This window comes from Anas acuta, chromosome 3 (genome assembly GCF_963932015.1).
Source record: "Anas acuta chromosome 3, bAnaAcu1.1, whole genome shotgun sequence".
Lineage (NCBI taxonomy): Eukaryota > Metazoa > Chordata > Aves > Anseriformes > Anatidae > Anas > Anas acuta.
The window spans coordinates 99,132,375-99,151,518 of NC_088981.1; the positions used below are offsets into that span (position 1 = coordinate 99,132,375).

Here is a 19,144-nt window from a genome sequence, read left to right on the forward strand (position 1 = left end):
AGGAGTCAGATTATGAGAAATAATATGAAATCATAGTGCCTACTACATCAGAAATGTGGAGTACCTTTAAACACTCTCTGAATTGGAAAGATCATAACAAATTATGTGCTACAGCCTAAAGAGATCAAAGAAGACAGTTCAATATTCATCTGTTATTTGGGAATCCCTCATGCGTTTGCCCTGTATACTTCCAAAAAACAAATAACCAGGGTCAGAAGGAAGAAGTTAGAATCTTCAAAGTGAAATGCGTAAAGAAAATAATTCAGTAAGTATGCCACTGCATAGCACATGTCAAAACAAGGCTGATGACTTCACTGTTTGTGCTGCACTACAATATTGCTGAAACTGTACATGGAGGATCCGGTCCTGAATGGTTCAGAGCAGTCAAGCTTCTGAGTGCTGCAGCCACCAGATTCCAGAGCACTTTTCAAGAAAACACAAAGGCCTGTATGTGAGCATTTGTTCCTCTTCTCGCTAATTGCATAAGCAGTCAGATTCTTAGTGGCAATTTCAAATAAATATTCAATTTTCTATTCCTATTACTACTTTGTTCAGCATGTATGGTTTGTCTGTAGTATACAAACACTTTGCATTTTTTTTTTTTTTTGTTTTAGGAGATAAGGATTTAGTTTTTGAATTTCGTGTGAAAAACACACTTAAACTGTTTCTAAATAATGGCGTATCCTATCCTTGGCTAGCATAAATCAGCACAGATCCCTGATTTGAAGTTCAGTCACTGAAGTCAATGGGGCCAGTGCAGAATTCCTTAGGATTTAGAGTGCTATATATTTTTCTTAAGCAAAACTATTTCAAACCTAAACCATCTGCTCTTGGATAGCTATAAAACAATAGAGTTTATCTTAAAAGCTGTATATATGACCTGTTATACAATGTATGAAGGTCCTTTGACAATATTTGTTCTCACCTAATTGGTTCTTGGTCTTCTTTGTCTTCCTTGCTTTGTGCTATCCTGATTCCACTTTTCTTCGCTCGTGGACAGCCTGAAAGACTGATTGAAAGAAAATATTTTAAACAATTTCTCATTTTGGGGTACGGTCTACAATGGATACACATTCTATAATAAAAACTGGCAGAATGTGTAATCCTGTCCCGTTTCCAAAATCAAAGCTCAGTAGTTTAAACAGGGAGAGTTGTAGTATACAGCCACGAGGGGGAATCCGAGTATCTCGGTTTGTGATGGCAGGAGAGGACTGCAAGCGCTGTGTAGGCCACACACAGGCAGTCCTTGAGAAGGCAGAGAATGCTGCTCTTAAACTCTCCGCCTAACAGTCCCTCCAGCTGACTCAGCAGCAGCAGTGGCAGCTTTGAAAGGAGTAGAAGGCCAGTGTTTAAGTGCTGAGAGTCATCACGTATTCTGTATGTCTGATAGAGAAGGAAAAAGACGCTCAAAAACCAGGTGACTTCATATCTCTTAGTAGGATGAAAGATTTCTGTAGGGGACACATTAGAAATACTATCAAACCTTCTAAAGCATCATGTAATGCTATAGAAAGGTTGAATTAAAAATATGCCAGAGCTCAGAGCTGTATGGTGCCTTCCTGGGAAAGAGTTTAAGTGCTCAGAACACATCCAGACAAAAAGATTTAGTAGAGACAAAGTTATATGTTAGGCCAACCAATATTACTTTTAAGTAGACACTGAGAATGTCATTTTTACTACTAAAAATGGAAAAAGATCACCTATTCCAGGATCTTACAAGTTCAACTTTTTCACGCTAAGCAGTTATAGAAACTGCTTAGTACACTTGACAGTGACTGTAGTAGATATTCAATGACATGAAGGGATTCTTTTAAGTAGCTGCTATCCCTACTGAGGACACAGAAATGTCTATCCAAAACCCATGACTTATGCTCTATTTAAATGTTATTTCCATCTTAACATATGAACAGATAAAAAGAAATCCATTGGTAAGAGCAACACATTCAAAATTACTGAAATGAAAGACAAAGTAGTGTTACAAAAATTTGCCTCAGAGAAAGAAACAAACTAAGGAAATTTTTTGTTTCCAACATGACAAAATGTATTTCAGTGTGGTATAGTAGGTCCTGTTTTCAGGAGGAAGAGACAGAAACAGTGGCAGCAAAAAAAAATTGATTATTTTGTCTTAAAACTAGAGAGGATTATGTGGAACAAGTAGTGAAAAGGTGATGCAATCATGGATGAAAATCTGTGTTGGTAAATAAAAAATAAGCCATGGTCAAAAATGAGACTTTACATGCTGTAAAGTCATAAATACGTCAATTAAATAAAAGGAGGAATGTTGTCACAAGATACTAGCACAGAGTATATTATCTGGCAACATTAGTGAGATGGCATGGCTACATCTACAGTGGTAAACAGAAGGGGCCTAGACCTATTGTCTTGACCCAATACCAGCATGGTCACATCCACACAGCTAAGCTCTCTCTGTAAAACAGGACAACCACATCCATACTGCTTTGATAGAATGAGCTGGATCCAATAGAGCTCCAAGTCATTCCTCGGTCATTCCTCCTGCCTGTGAGATTTTCACTGGCCATAGGTCAGTACCATGTCAGGAAATGCTCTAACAATTTAATAGTGTTGGCAACTCTGCTGCCTTTGTGTAGGACCAACAGAGTAACCTGTGCTCTTGCCCCATTTCATTTCCTAATACAAATGTAGCTGGTCATTTTCCTTTTAAAAGAAAGCTACTGTTACTCTGTGTACAAACTAACTAAATCTCATAAATCCTGTGCCATTTAAAATAGTTTCACATGAAAATTTTAGTGTCATAATCTGTAAAAGACCAAAGGCAAGAGGAAAAGTCTAATGTATTTAGAATAAGAGGAAGCAGGCTAAATTGGTTCATTGACCCACATGTAACCCGGACTGCAGAAAGTGAAGGGAATAGGATGGGTGTTATGTATATCCCTAGATAATCTGCAAAACTAGTTTTACCCACTGTGTGAGAATTAACAGGTTTTACATTAGAAAACTAAATAGTTAATAGAACTGCCTTAGAGAACAATACTTTTTTAGTAGATGTGCAGATGGGTATGCTTGCAGATTATGACATTTTCATAACAAAATCTGAATGAAGAATTTCTGCCTTGACTAATGATTTAATGCTTTCCCATATTAAGTCAATACAATTATCACCTATTGGTTTGTATTTTGATGCATCATCTTTTTGCAATAGATCTTTATATTCTGGCATTATGATTTATTAGAAAATTCTAAGACCTTTCAGATCTTTTAAACAGACATTTCCAACAGACAGCTTCTGAGGATATGATTAATTCATTTTCCTCTGACAGCAGATTTACCAAGAAAACATATGTCAAGGATGAGCCTTCACTTTAAATTTTTTATCCTGTGATAATCAAAAGCTATTACTTCATTTTTGTATCAGTTTAATTCCTTATCTATGAAGACAAAAATTGAGAGAAATTCAGTGATAGTATATGCCAGTATAACATCTTGCATACATTGAATGTCTGTGTGGAACTGCAGAAAGTTATGGCAGGGTTAAATTTGCCTTTATGTATGTTAGGCATTCAGCCATTTTAAGTACAAGTGATACTTAGACATCATGACAGCCATTTAGGAGGGAAGTTTATCATTAATTTCCTTCTGAAACTGAGTGTTGTAAGTGTATCAAATACAAATAAAAATAAAAATGTTAACTCAGATGCAAGAAAAGATAAGTGCTAATTTTCAGCATGGGAATTAGCTGTGGAAGTACTGTGGAGTCTTTCACACTCAACGATTCCAGATTTAGGCTACTGGTTTGCTGCCCTTTTAAAGACGGTGCCTTTTGCCAGCCTCACCAGTTTAAGAGAGTGACCTTGACAAACTTCATGAACAGAACACTGTGAGGCTGCCTTGGTTTAAATGCAGCAGGTCTCCCAGGGCAACACCAGCAATTTTAAGCAAAAAAAGGTGTTACTCCTTCCCTAGTTCTGTGTCAGCGTTCCTGTGCCTGAAGGCAGTCAATGACCTGGGACTGCTAGAGGCATTTTGGAAGAGAAATCAAGGCCTACTCTGCTGACTTATGTGGCCAATACAGAAATGGAGGTGCTTCAAAAGGCTGAATGTACTGAATTCCAATGGACTGGACAAATTCCAGATCATTTTGTTCTGCAGTATTACTTTTTATATCTTTATATGTACTGAGTATGATGCATATTCAAATGAAAACTTGATCCAGCACTCATCTACAATGAAAGAACATAGGAATGAAGAGATTAAACTAGGTAACACCATCCAGTCCTAGAGTAGTCAATAGACAATGTCCAGAGAAAGAATTTTAAAAACAAGCAGGCATGCAATGATACTTCCCTGCTAATCTTGCCAGCTTTTAGATTTTTTCTCTTTGTGACACTTTGGCTTCTCTGCTACGTTGTACTGACTCTTCACTGTCCTGTCTGTTTCTGGTTAAATAGTTAACCAAACATTAAATAGTTAACCAAACACTAAACAGCTTCCTAAAATAGCAAAGTTCAGGCATATCTACACCAAACATAGCATTGATAGAGGTATGAGCTGATAAATCCATGCATAATTAAATGTAGCTATGAATTTGACCTTAAACTACTTTGAAAGTGTGATTTTATCTCCTACATTGCATAAGTGCTTTTAAAAATATTTACATCTTCTCCTTTACAATGTTATTTGTACTCTTGATAGTTCTCTGTGTTTAACAGAAAATAGAGTTGTTATTGTGATCAATCATTTTTACAGCATGTGAAGTTATGGCACATTTCTAATGTCTATGCTATTTATCTTTTGACTTTAAACTGTTGCTTATACTTGGAATACATTTAAACTGGAAGTATGTGCATTGACTAGTTATAGGCTATTGTAAACCTAGGGACTTGGTGAACCAAGCAAACATCCAGACTCAACAGCATTAATATGCATGGGAGAAAAGAGCCTTTACTAACAAAAGAGAGGTGGACTACACTATTATTCTTTGATTAAATAGCGGATAACTATTTTCAAAATATAGTGGAGCTCATCTCCATTGATTTATAGTTGTCAAATACCCACAAGGGCATTGCTAATTACACAGCATGTGGAACATTATCTCTACTGTGGTACCACAATAATTCATTTTGGGGTTACCAGCAATATCTTAATTAGTAAATGTGAATCTTTCTTTGGTCCTTGGTAAAGATCACAGTTATAGTTTAGACGGTCGAGATAACAGCTTTTATCCATAATTTTCTCTTTCTATTCTTCTGACTTAACATAGTTATATACAACACATTGTAATTTAAAAGCAAGCCAAATTATTCTGAAATATATTGACAAGACTATTGCATATTAGATGCAAGAGGTGGTTTTTTTTTTTTTGCTTTTTTTTTTTTTTCACTCTGTTTAACACTGATAAAACTTCAGCTGGGAGAGGAGTAAAAAATGAACTTCATTTCACATTTTAAGAAATAACGAGAGTCTGAAGAGATTGACAAGAACAATCAGGAAACGATTTGCAGGAAAAAAAATGCAGAAACAGAATTTAGTCCAGAAAAAGTAAGACTGAGGTGAATGGTTAAGTTATTCAGAATGTAAAGGAACATAAACTTATAAATGTTGAATTGTTTCTCTGGGCTAACAGAGAAGGAAGAAAACAACAACAACAACAACAACAAACAATTTTCTACAAAGATTTTGCTAGATGCTAGAAAAAATCTTCTTGTCTATTTGGGTAGTGAGCTATGCTGAAACTGAGGAATGTTATTCATTGTATGTAGAATGAGTTAGATCAATGTATGGCTATGTAGAGCACTCAATCCTACTTCAGCGCTGAGAGAGATAAGAGAGGCCTGTTGAAGTCCCTCCTAGCCCTGTGGTTGTTTGATATCAAGAATAAAAACCATCTCTTTACATACCTTCGATGTGAAGCATAATTTCCAGTAATATGCCCAGAGCCATCACACCCAGGGGTGGGACACCTAGAATAAAAATGTAAAAGATATAGAGCAGTGTTACTGACAGGAAAGAAATAGCTGCCCATTTTATATAAAATATATATTTATATATATTAATTGACTCGATAATTGTTTCCACAGAAACAATTCTCCTTGGAGAACTCCAGCCATTGCTAAACCTGAGCTTAATTCCACACCAGGGACAAACATACTTTTCTCATTCATAAAATGTTTTTATTAACTACTCATCATCTGCCCACTCAAACACTTTCTGGATACCTCTTGTATCAGCAAACTACTGGAGATTTCCAGCAGCAGTGTGACACCCCCACACCACCAGAAATGAGTAGTGTTGACAGCAAATGGAATATGCCCAAGATATATTCTTAAGTAATGGCTAACATTACAAGTAAGCCATTTTGTTTTCTGGTAAGGATCTTGCTCTAATCCCACCACAAAGTGTCATGAGACATTGGTGTACCTTTGTAGGCACCCTTCCACCTCTCCATGAGATGAAGAAAATGCCTATGGAAAGGGAAATGTACAGACTGGGAGGTAAAGCAGTCTTCTTGCATAGAAATGGTAACCCAGTTAGCATTCCCAGACATCAAGCAAACAGATACCCTCATCAGTGGAATTTCTAATAGTTGAATGACAGTAGAGTCATCAAAGAAAATGCCTGTTTTTCTCTACGTTGTGAAGATGATTGTGATCACTACAGAATAAGCTAAATTATAATGCTAAGTATAATCATTAGCTGGTATTTGAACTTCTACACTAAATCACAGAAAAGACAAAAAGAAGAATTATTTTATACTCATTTTAATGAACTGTCAAATGCTACATGAATTCCAAAACCTCATTTTTCCTGAGCCTCAGTTTTGATTTTTAGCCATGCAATAAACCTCATTTTGAAGAAAATATCCTAATTTAAAAAAGCATGTGCACAATCTCCAGATGCTGTATTCTGAAACAAGAGATTTCCGTAACATTGACTTCAGTGATTATTTGAATCCAAAAGTCATGCAGACGTTGTCTTTCACCCTTTAGTTATGTGTGAGCTTTCCTCAAAGTTGGTACATACTGGTACAATGCTTTCATGGAGGTTTCTTCAAACACTTGGATGTTTCTTAAAATCAAGAATTCGAGTAACCTGGAATTCAGTGCAATGTTACTGTCATATTCTATTAGGCTGACCTTTTGCTCTTTAAATCTAATAAGCATTACCTACTTCTGAGGAGCTCAGCAGGGCCAAACCTCAAACACGATTAATGCAACCTTGAAAGAGATAAGCTAAACTGAAATTTGTTAGAGTTCTCACATGGTATTCCACTGGACCAGTTCAGTTACTCTATAGAAAACAAAAATGCATTAATGCTTCTAGGATGTAAGCTGGTAAAACCTCTAGGGTTCACTAGATCACTTCCTATAAGTTTCTGGAAGATTCTCTTCTATATAACAAAGATCCTGTGTGCTTTGGATAAGGAATCTAAACAGCATCCTTAAGGATAATTCTCCTTTTCTCTCATGTTATGTGCTTACTTCACTTTAAGCCTTTGCCATAATGGCACTTTATTACTACATCTTTGCATAGGACCAAGTATAATAAACCCATGATCTTGACTAGAAATTATAAGTAATACTGTGAGTCTTTGTGAGTCTTAATATGTAAAAACCAATAGACGTGTTGACATCACACATTAATCTTTCTGCTTGTAGAAAGATTAAAAAAAAAATAAAATAGAAAATTGTAGTTTCTTCTCACATAACTAGGTAAAAATATGGTGAACAAGTCATAGTTCTTACCTGTATAGCCCTTTCCGTTAATTCTTTGCTGTGGCTAGCCCAAATTTTGGAATATAGGCTGGCTAGTACTTTAAGTTAAAAAATAAATGGGGGGAGTCTTATGTTGAGATTTTAAATGTTACATATATATAGATATTTAGATGGTTTGCTTATGGCATTTTGTTAGACCTATAGAGAGAAGATCCACTGCTTCTTTTGTGTGTTTCTTTCTTTTTGTTTGTTTGTTTTGGTTTGTTTTTTAATTACAAGTATCTTCAGTGATCTACAAAACTTATTTCCTACTTCCATGAAGACCAGATATATCACTGAAGCCTGACTGAAGCCTCTAACAATGTTGTATCAAAAGATATAGGAATAAAAATTAATTAATGAATTGCCTAAACTTTGACTCTAAGTGTCCATTGCTTTTAAATGAATAATGGAGAGCAAGAAGCCATTAGACTGCTTCTCTGCAGTTTCTCTGAGGTACTACAAGGATTCCTTTTTTATGAACACATAGTGTTTGAAGCCTCTATTTTTGTCCACATATTCTTCAAGCCTTTTGTGTATAAGTTATTATCAAAACAGCATAATGGTTTTCTCATGTTTTACAAGACTTTTGCTACAGGCAGGCATGATTAGTGTCTTAACAAAGAGGATTTGTAAGATATACCAGTATAACTGATCAGTTGGTCTCAAGATTATACCATTACACCTCAACCATTTGGACACTTACACAATTTAAAAACTAGGCTATTTTTGCATCATTTGGAAAACAAACAAAGAAACAAACAAAAAAAAACAAAACAACAACAATAAAAAAAACAAGCCCACAACCAAAAAATGGAAGCAACTGATATAAAAGAAGAAATCATTTGCTGTAAATTTGAACTGAGAATCTTTAGAAATGGCTCTGTACAGTTCACACCAGTTTAAAATGATATTTTTGATTAAACTAGAACAGATTTTTTTATATAGGCAAGGATTTTAGAAAGACCTTTTCAGATTTTGGTTTTAGCATTATAATAATTGTTTTCTAGTCTCATAAGCAGATATTGACCTAAATGTACAATATAAAATGAGAGTTTAGTGTAGTTGATAAGAACATTTTAAAATCCTGGAACATTTCTATTTGTTCATGTTTCTATTCTATGGGAAGTGTTTATAACTACTGTGAAATATGAGATGGTGATATGAAGCAGTTTGTTTCAACTACAAAGTTACTACAATATTTGCTATCCTAAATAGATTAGATAAGGAGAAAATTACAAGTCCCTGTACCATTAGAATTGTGGGTCTGGATTTTCAGAATACCTTATCATACATAGAACTTGCATATACTCTGCTGCTTTGATATCAACTACTAAATACACGTGAATATTTGACTTAGAAGATTGTACGTGCTGGCAACAGTGCCTGAAAAATATACGTACAAGTGCTTATAAGAGTGAAAGTGATATGAGACCTATTGAAAATGAATGCTGGAGTAAGTGGAAGAAAGAGAAATACAGTTTTCTCAATTACTTAAAGTGAAGGTAATTTGGCAGAATCGGAAGCTTACTTGTAGACTCTACCTAATAGCTTATTGCAGCAAGGAAATACTTCAGTACTGCAAAGAGTGAAGTGACAAAAGGACTTCTCTTTTTAAAGAGTGAAGTTCAGACTGTCTAACACTGGCACTTTACACAAAATCAGAGCATCAAGAAAAAGAGGTTGTCAGTGATGGGGAGTGCAGTCAGCACTGCCTTGATGTCCCATTCAGTTCACAGAACATCCCAGAGAAGCTTTTGTAGGAACATAAGCATAAGCAGAAAGCAGGAAACACAGCAGAACAGCAACAGCTGCAGCAGCTGGATTCAGTATTGGGCTTAGATTCAATAGCAGGAATGAAGAAAACAGAGATAAATAAACTTAAGCCCTATCACTCATTCTTCACAGGAAGAAGGTTTGAGGGTGTGCAGCAATTAAAAAATGCTTCCAGACTATTGAAAGAACTTAAGGAGGTTGCTGGGACTGGGGAGGAAATGGATGCAATGCCCAAATGGGTTCTGAGAGGGTTTTTCCAATGCCAATGCTTAAAAGTCTTGATGCAAGCTCAGCTCAGAAGAAAAACCAGCTTACCTCAGTACAGAAGGCTACAAATAAAATATACATTTAAACCTATATTCCTAGGTTTTTATTTAGATCTATAGGAGCTATATAAATTGACACACAACTTGCATATTTAAATAATTTATAGATCGGCTAGCATGAAAACAGAAAAGTTGTTACACAAAGGTGCTAAGAATGGACAGAAGTAGTTTTGTCCTTCTTCTGTATAGCTTTGGTTGACTTACTTTTGATTGATTTAAGATGTAAATTATCTCTAAAATTACAATAAAACAAAGATATAGTAATCTGTAATGTAATGGATAAGTTTTATTATTTTTTTTTTCCTGTCAAGAATTTTTACCGCAAAATGACAATGGCTTTTCAGAATCAGAAGGATTATACTTCCCTTGTTAGAAGGCAGAGCTCATGGAATTTTTTTTTTCAGTACATGCAGTCTGAATATAGCCCAGGGCCTGGGCTCAGGCTTGGGCTTGGGCTCAAGCTCAGGCTTCCTCTCTCTAAGAAACACTTGTGTTACTGAGATTCAGCAATATGGTAAATTCTGTTTCCATCTCAGTCAAATCTTTTCTTCAGGGTTTGGCCAGTTTATATACATATATAAATTGAAATGGAAACCTTGGATGTAGAATTATACAAGCACACATTCAGCACACCACCCAAACAGAAGTTAGATCACATGATTACATTTTTCACTAGTAGGCTGAGAATTTTTGATTTAAACTTCAAGACAATTCTAGCAGCTGTAACCAATATACCTTTTAGTCTCCCTTTCCTCTGTCTCTTTCCCCTTCAACCACTCTTCTATGGCCTGCGCCAAACCCTCTTCCTCAATACACCAGATGGTCATTTCAGCCTCACTGTCCTTATCAATAAGGCCAGTTCACCTGGTTTCCACTATGGAAAGGACATGTTATTAAGTTAGCCTGTAGTTTTCACATGAATTGTCAGGTTTGTATCTGTATCAGGTTTGTCTGTACTTGTTTTTAGCTATAGCTTTCTGGGGATTAGTAATAGCACTCAGTGGACACTCTACAGACACTCTACAAATAAAGAAATAAAAACAGCCACTAATAAAGATGAAGAGTATTGCCAATAATGGCTATGGCAAACTCCTTCTATATTGTTTCTGTACTGAGGATGCTGGATTTCTTAGAACTGAAATAAAGCCATTATTTTTTCTCACACTGGTGATGCCAAAAGCCATCAGACGGTTATTCTTTCTAGGACTTACCAAACTATACTAGGATTCTATTGCAATGGATAGATACTAAATATCTTTCGTGACCTGTTACTAGTAAGATAATGTAATCAGTTCTAAAGTTTGAAGTTATCTTTGTTTTTTGATTATTATTTTTTTGTTGGTGTGTTTTACACCACTTTGCACCCACTACATTGTGGATCCAATCTTCCCTTGAGCCTTAAGTGACTACCATACACACAGAATATTTAGCCTATAAATTAGTCATTAAATATTTTAAACTGATGTAGCTAGCAACCCAAAAGAAAGATCATATTGAATTGAGATGGGGAATAAGGCAGCAAGTTGTACAAAAAAATCAGAATGGACCTTTAGAATGTTCCATACTGCAAAAGAATTGGAATTTAACAGAAAGTTATATCTTCCCCATAGTTTTATTTTGACCATGCTGTCAATCTCTATAGTAGAGATGTGATTTTCTGTTGAAGACTCAGAAAGCCTAGAGAAATATAATTGTTTCCTGTGGGATTTTTTCATAGCAGAATGTAGAATTTTTTATTGTCTGGTGGTTTTCATGTATTTGAAATTCTGTTTTATTTGACTGAATCACCAGGAATGGAATTCATAGGTTGGGAGTCTGGAAGACAGACACAATAATACTTTGCATTTCTATCTTTCATCTGAAGATCTGAAAGCATTTTACAAACATTAATGGATAAAATCTCACAATAGTGCTTTGATGAAGGAAAGGATTTAGCAGACAAAAACTGGGGCATACAGAGGCTAAATGACTTTACACAGAAGAAAACAGACTAGAAGAGATTCTTATTCCCTGCTTTGTTTGACGTTATAAAGCCATGTCTCCTCTGAAACTACATTTAGATTCGAAAACAAAATATTGTTCTTTTCTAGTCAGGTAGTCCAAAAAAAAATGTTACAAAAGTAGAACTGCAAAGATATGGTGTTTGCAGTTCCCTAACCTGAATGTGTGAGGAATGAGTGAAAAAGGGGACTGAACAAGAAAAGGAAGGAATGAAAAGATTTCTCAAATGAAGAAACAGAGTTTTTAATAAGGTCTGATAAGCTTATGGTATGTCTATGCCTCTACAAATTTGAGTGCTTTTAAAAAAAACAATATGTGCAGCTCTTGATAAACAAGTCCCATGTTTAACTCCAAAGAGATAACAATAATAACCTGGTTCTTTCCTATACCACACACCACTGACCTGCAGGGAGGACTGCAGGGGAAGATGAGATGATAAATAGAGCTGTGCAGTCCTCAGAGGAGACTTTTAGGCCATAGATGTGTCAGTAACAGTCAGGGTTGTGGCTACTGTTATGAAAACTCCTACTTAGAAGGAACTGGATTGTAAACAGCAACTCACTTTGCATTTACCTTTCTGAGCAGAGTAACTCTGCCAGTAAGTACTGTCCTACATGTTGCTATGAAGGCAGTATGTACAGATGTATACATGTAAATCTTGCAATCTTATTTTCTGTCTCAGGCACTGTGGTAGATTGTCAAGCTCTAATTAGGCATGTAAAGTTGGAACGTTGATGATTCCTTTCCTCAAGAAGCCACAGAAAAGACAGTGTCTATTGTATCTCCAGCAGGAACACAGATGCTTTTCCACTTTTACCCTGTTGTTTCTACTTTAGTGTTGTTACTTCCATTCACTGCCTAGACAGAAACCTTCTATCTATACAATCTATTTGCAGTGTAAAACTGTTAAAACTGTTCTGCTAGGATGGATTAATTTTCTCTGAATTTCCCTCAATTAAGCTGCATATACTTTTATCACTTCTTCTTTTTCACATTTTCCACCATTGTTTTTCTTTCTTGACGACTCTTTCTCCTCATTTTCAATCCTTTCCCTTCAGTGGAACAAGGACTTCCACTTAACTTTTGTCTCCAGTTTGCTTTCCATCTTTATTCCTCCTCAGTGTTTTTCTTCTACATTTTACTTCTGCCTTTTCCAGATCCTTTTCACAAAATCTTAGAATCACAGAATGGTTGAGGTTGGAAGGAACTGTTGGAGATCAGAGGTCCATCTGCCCTTCTACCCCATTCCCGCCCCCTTCCTCCCTTTCCACCCAGAGCACGTTGCCTAGAACCATGTCCAGGTGGGTCTTGAAGATCTCCAAGGATCTCCACGACCTCTCTCAAGATCTCCACGACCTCTCTGGGCAGCCTGTGCCAGTACTCCATCATCTGTTTTTTCAGATGGCACCTTCTGTGTTCCCCTTTGTACCCACAGCTTCTTGTCTTGTCACTGGGCACCACTGAAAAGAACCTGGCTTTGTCCTCTTTGCACTCTCCATTTCCTTTCTTATTTTCAATTGTAATTTTTCAATTTTATTTTTCTCCCTTTTACATTTTTCTTCCATGTCCCCTTTGGCTGTTGTCTTCATTCTCCGTTCCTCCCTCATCCTTTCCTCCTTTCATGACTTTAATAACCTTGAAGATGACAGTTCTTTATTCCTTTCCTCCTCTTTGTTGTTTCCTTCTATTATCTATCTTCTCTCATCACTCTCCTTGTCATCCTGCTTTTTTCTCCCAGCTGATTTTATCTTTCCCTTAGTCTGCATTGCATGTGGCCCTCTTACATAGCTGAAATGACTGGGTACACATTGCATCTTTGTGTCAGAGGAGAAATTTTTCTGTGTGGTGAAACCTTAACACTGAATTTCTTGACTGGCAAGACACGATGAGTCACTTTCTTCCACACTTGTTTTCATTAAAGTCCCTGCAAACTTTATCATTGGCTTCAAAGGGAACACAACCAAGCTAGCAGTGGGTGCTGCTGAAAATTACATTCACAGCTCATTTGAAGCTTATTTAAATTGGTTCAAGACGAGACAAAAACTCTGTGGGACAGGTATGAAGATAATGGATAATCTCAGTGGACCTTCAGTCTATGATTTCATATTCCAGGCAAAACATATGATCTACTCCTCACAAATATACTTAAGAAAGAATGTGAAGTTAAACACTTATAAATATCAAAGTTTCACAAAGATGCATTGTAAGCCAAAAATAAAAAGGAAGTTAAATTTAGATTCATATGTTAATTAGTTCCTTGTATTCAGCCTAACAAGAAGGAGAACTTAATCACGCATATTTAGTTTTAGCAAAAGTGCTAAATGCTACTTTTTCATATGTAAAATACTGCTAACATTTCTTACATAGCAGAATACTGACATGAAAGTCCTTATTGCAGGTAATAGGAAATTAAAAATAAAAACATAAATAAATAATCCCAACCCCCCAAACCATAACAGGTATAAAGGAAGACAATTTGAAAAAAGGACAACAGAGGCTGTCCCCATTCCCCTATCCCCCATCTCCTGTCATTTGTGTTGGTATGGCAAATGAATTAATTGAGTAAAAATCTATTTTATCATTTGTTCACAGGGACTGGGCCCAGTGCAGTTCCAGTGAATGGACAAGATATCAGGGAATCCAGTCAGGGATCATTCCTGGAACCAAGCCCTCTCAGAAGATATCGAGAGACGTTCAGGTTGGAAATTGGAAAGACATGGCATGGTAAGTGGTAACTTGTTGTTACCACTTTCATTGTACGGTCTTTCTACCCATAAGGGAATGATGCCAGGCCTATGGAGCTAGTCCAGACATGAGACTAAAATAATTTTGGCTCAGAGGGTTCATGGAGTAATTTCAGTCATTTCTATCTCTGCTGAGAGATTGCTCCATCTCTCTCTTTGCCTCTATAAATCCCCAGCAACTGAATGGTTCTAAACTGGGGGTGGCAGCATACACTCCTCCTTAGGTAAAATTTAATTAATTCCTTAAATTTTTGCATGTATAATTTTTGTGTCCTTAGCTCCTGGTACTATCTGCATTGCATTTCTGCATTTTTTGAACGTGTGTGTGGGTGAGAAAGAACATGATATGCTTCTTAATTAAACTGAAATCCATTTTCCTATAAACAGACTAAAATGCATCCTGCTGGCATTTAAAATATCACTGTGCACTCGCATGCACAGATACACATGATGCTTTTAAATTAATTATATTGCTTTAGAAAAAAATACTTCTGTGCTTTCAGTTACCACCTCTGCATGCTGTCTGTTCTGCTAGCAGTCAGGACTTCCCAGCCTCTCTGCAGCAAGTGCAATGGTGTGTTGCCCGCTGTTCTCACATCTAGCACCAGCATATACTGCCTAATATGCCAGTTGCCAACGGCATGGTAAGTACCTAATGTGAAATCACTTCTGTGCACTACCCAGGGGGTGTTCCGTTCACAGAAGCTGCCAGGGGGAAGCTGTGAATCAGCTCTCTCCCTGGGCACCTTGCCCACGCTTTCTCTCCTGCCAGCATCGCCTGCCTTGGAGGCAGCACTGGCCAGCTGCACATCCCATCCCTGCAACAGCGAGCACTTCCTGGCACCAGGGATGAATCAGTTCCAACATATGCAAATTCAAATGTTCATTTCCAAACACCTCATGCTTTGAAAAAAGCTTCATTTTTATAGTGAAGGAATAACACAAAATTATAGAGGCATGGAGAAAAATGCAGTAGGAGATAGCCTTAAGACAGCACATCCTACAGCTAGGAGCAAAGCCATGCAAATTCTCTGTCTCCTAATAATACTGCTGCAAACCTGTAATTCAGAGTAAGGGTAAGTATGATTTTGAAATACATGGGTTTTTCTTCAGTAATTCAGGGTGGACACATTTGTTTCTGAAGAAGAGTGTCCTGTTGCTGGTTGGTCTTACAAAATGGGAACTACTAAGCCTCTCAAGAATATCTGCCACTCAGTCACTGCAGAGCAAGAGTTCTAGTCAGGGTTTGCAGAACAGCCAAGAAGAGTGACTTATTTTCCTTCTTGTTTGTGAAAAGAGGTCAGAGAGAAGCAATTGAAGACAATAGCACAGGTATAGCATTTTGGAATTCTTTACCTTAGAAGACATCTTCAAAAGCTCTTGCAACTGCTCTAGCTTTTCTATTTATGATGTAATAAAAGTTTTAACACAAATTTAAATTTATATTATGCCAAATATTGAATACTTTAAAAACACATTATTTAAAATAGAGATTTTTTTTTCCCTGTTAATGGATTTACATTACGGTTAGGTCAGTAACCTAACTGGTTGCCTTGAACACCATAAAATTATCAATAGCATCATTCTTGAACTGCTGTCTCTATGTTGCTACTTCAGACGATTCATGCTCTGCTCTTTTGTACTATGTACATCTTATCCTTGGTAAAGAAAATACCAAAGGCTCTAGCAGGAACAGCAGTATGACCTTGAACGTGTCCTTTCCTGAGTTTCCTGGAGGTTTGGGATGACTTCAAAAGCTACAAATCTGGAATACTCAAAAAGTTCAGCACCTCCACAAGAAAGACTCAGAAAAACAAGAAAAAACAAGAAAAAACAAACAAACAAACAAACAAACAAACAAAAAACCTATCAGATTAGGGCTACTAAAAACAGAGGAAACAAATTAAAAACTTTTAATAGTCAATAAAAAACTTTCAATAGTAGCCTTAACAGTCTACTACTGTTGTTGGGAAGAAGGTTTACTTCCTGGCTTTAGACATTCCTTAGCTATTCTATTTATCTGTTTTTCATTTGAACATAACTGTTCAACTTGTACACTCACACATAATTCACCAAGAGCAGTAACCTAGAAGAGTAGGAACAGGGATAGTTGGATGTAAAGTAAAAAAGAAAGGAAAGGCTGAGTGGGAAAGATGGAAAGAATAACAGCTTGAAGAAATTTCAATTTATATGCTCTCTTTCAAATTAGTTCATTTAATATTGCTATGAAAGACTGAGCCTACAGAAACATCTGTGATATTTCTAGCCCTTTATGATTTAGAAAGAAACAGGAGTCCCATCTCTAACAAGAGTTCTCTCAGCCTAGCATTACGGCAAAGCCATAAATGAACAGGATGGTAAACACCTTTGAGTTATATGGAAAACATATAATGGGCTGAATGAGGGCTCATAAGTTGGAAAAAAAAACACAAAACAAAACATCCAAATAACAGAAATGTAATGGGCTTGATTTTTCTTCATGTTATTAACAGCTCTTTTCTTAGTCTTCTGTTTCAAAAGAGAAATGAAGATTATTTTCAGTGCATATTCAATAAGGTAAAATAAATTAAGCCAGGAATTTAGTGTAAAATGTGTTTATGAGACTAACTGCTCCATAAGGCTAAGAGGTATGTTTTGTTCCATGCACACTCACTATGCTGTACCGATTAGCAATGTGAACAAGCATTATTTCACTATAAAGTTCCTATATTGGATGGATTTTTAAATCTCTTCTGAATATACGGTTTCTATCTGAAAACACGTGCCATCCAATAAGGACAGGCTAATGTTTGGAAGAGGGAAGCAAGCCCTCAAGGGTTTCACTTCTCTAGACAGATGAAGGACAGGAACTTTCTATTTTGGGGGTGAAGAGTCAACAGCAAAAGAGAAAAATCCTTCAGTTTTTGTCTTATGAAAACAAACATCTTTTTCCCTCTAGGCCTACAAACATTTGTCAGAAGCCCAAGTGAGGACGTGAAAATACTGAGTGTGAGTTATATCATACTGTAAGATGCAGTCTGGTCTAGTGAGAAGGCTAATGAACAGTACAGCTAAGAGAAATCCACTTTTGTTACTGATTTATCATGTGAGTTTATACTCATTTTGAGCAGCTTCTCAGGCATGCTGTAAGTTTTGGTGTGATTGACTTGAGACCCATGCTCCATCTTGACTTTTAAGTATAACTTCACCATTTACTTGAGCCTTAAATTACCTTAGGCCTGCAATGTTAAGCAAAGCTTAATGGCATATTGAAGGGAAAATTCTTATTGCAAGTCCAGTCAAGAACCTATCTGCAAGAAGGACAGGTTAAGCACAACTAGAGCTATGCCTATCCCTACAAGTACTCCATCCTACTGCCTTGAGGTAGCCTCAGAAGATAGGCAGTGGACAGACAAATCAGTCCTAATGAAGTAATACTCAGGAGTGAACAATGTCTTCTGCACCCTTCTCAGAACTCTAAGAACTATAAACACTTAGTTGCAAGTCTGCATTGCTGCATGATACAACAGGATGTTTAGGGTCTTGGAGCACTTGATATATGAGGCTGCCAGAGCTGGGCTTGTTCACTAGGAAGAGAATGATCTTACTGTGTAAGAAACAATCTTATTTCTGTCTACAAATACCTAGCAGGAGGGTGTGGTGAAGGCATAGCAGAAGTTTTCTCAGAAGTGCACAGCTGAAGAATAAGGAGGTAGCAGGGACCAGGTTCAGCACAAGAAAGTTCAACTCATTAAAAATAAATAAGTAAATACCACAAGGGCAAACCCTGGGCAAACCCTGGGACAGGTTGTGGAATCTCCAGCCTTGGAGACACTCGACAAGGTTCTGAGCAACTTGCTCCAAATGGATTACTGGAGCAAACTGAGCAGGAGTTTGGAGTAGATAACTACTGGAGGTAATTTTGCATGATTTTATAGGTCTGAATGATATAGATCCTTAATGCTCTATCAGAGAGTATACTGTTTGGCCTCTTATGGTAGCACAGACACAACTTTTCATTACTGATTTCCGGGAAGACCAAGCCCTATTATTCTACCTGATTTCCAACCCTTTCTTGATAATTCAAGTTCAACCAACAGCTAATTCTTTTGTATAAAAATTTCAACAATTCTATTTAAAATGATTATGAAATCCAGTTTGCCTAGTTAATGAATGCTCAGAGAGGGACTGTGTAGCCTGAGATAACGTTCCCAGTTTCTGCTCCAGGCATTAAACTGCCTCTGCTTCTGAGTTTCCTGTCCCTCTCAACAGGGTATTGCAGCTGTCTGGATAGCAGTAAGAGAAACAACTGAGCTTTCAGCATGGTACTCAATGACCTGAAAAGGGTGCTATTTCACCCTAACCTGTCAAACTGTATGAAGGAGTTTGCACTTAATGTGAACAAAGGAGACATCCTTTCAGTCAGGGCAGGAACCTCTGATAAGACCATTAAGACTGTTCCAAGCTAAACTACTCCTTGTGCTGGAATCTGAGACTGTATTTGAACAGCACTTAAGTAATAATTCCAGCTTTATAAGAATGTTCCAAGGTATCATTAACTATAGCACTCAAAAATGAATTGTGCTTT

At 36.8% G+C, this 19,144-nt stretch overlaps 1 protein-coding gene across 21 annotated transcripts in view; it reads right to left on the reverse strand.

The window, feature by feature from the left end:
* MYT1L (myelin transcription factor 1 like) overlaps positions 1-19,144 on the reverse strand; it is a 331,824-nt gene that overhangs the window by 27,580 nt on the left and 285,100 nt on the right. For all 21 annotated transcript variants that reach the window (XM_068678497.1, XM_068678494.1, XM_068678495.1 and 18 more), the window contains 2 exons: positions 5,877-5,939; positions 926-1,009 (listed from right to left, as the gene is read on the reverse strand). In XM_068678497.1, coding sequence (XP_068534598.1) covers positions 926-1,009; positions 5,877-5,939 — 147 coding nt within the window. The remainder of the gene's footprint in view (positions 1-925; positions 1,010-5,876; positions 5,940-19,144) is intronic.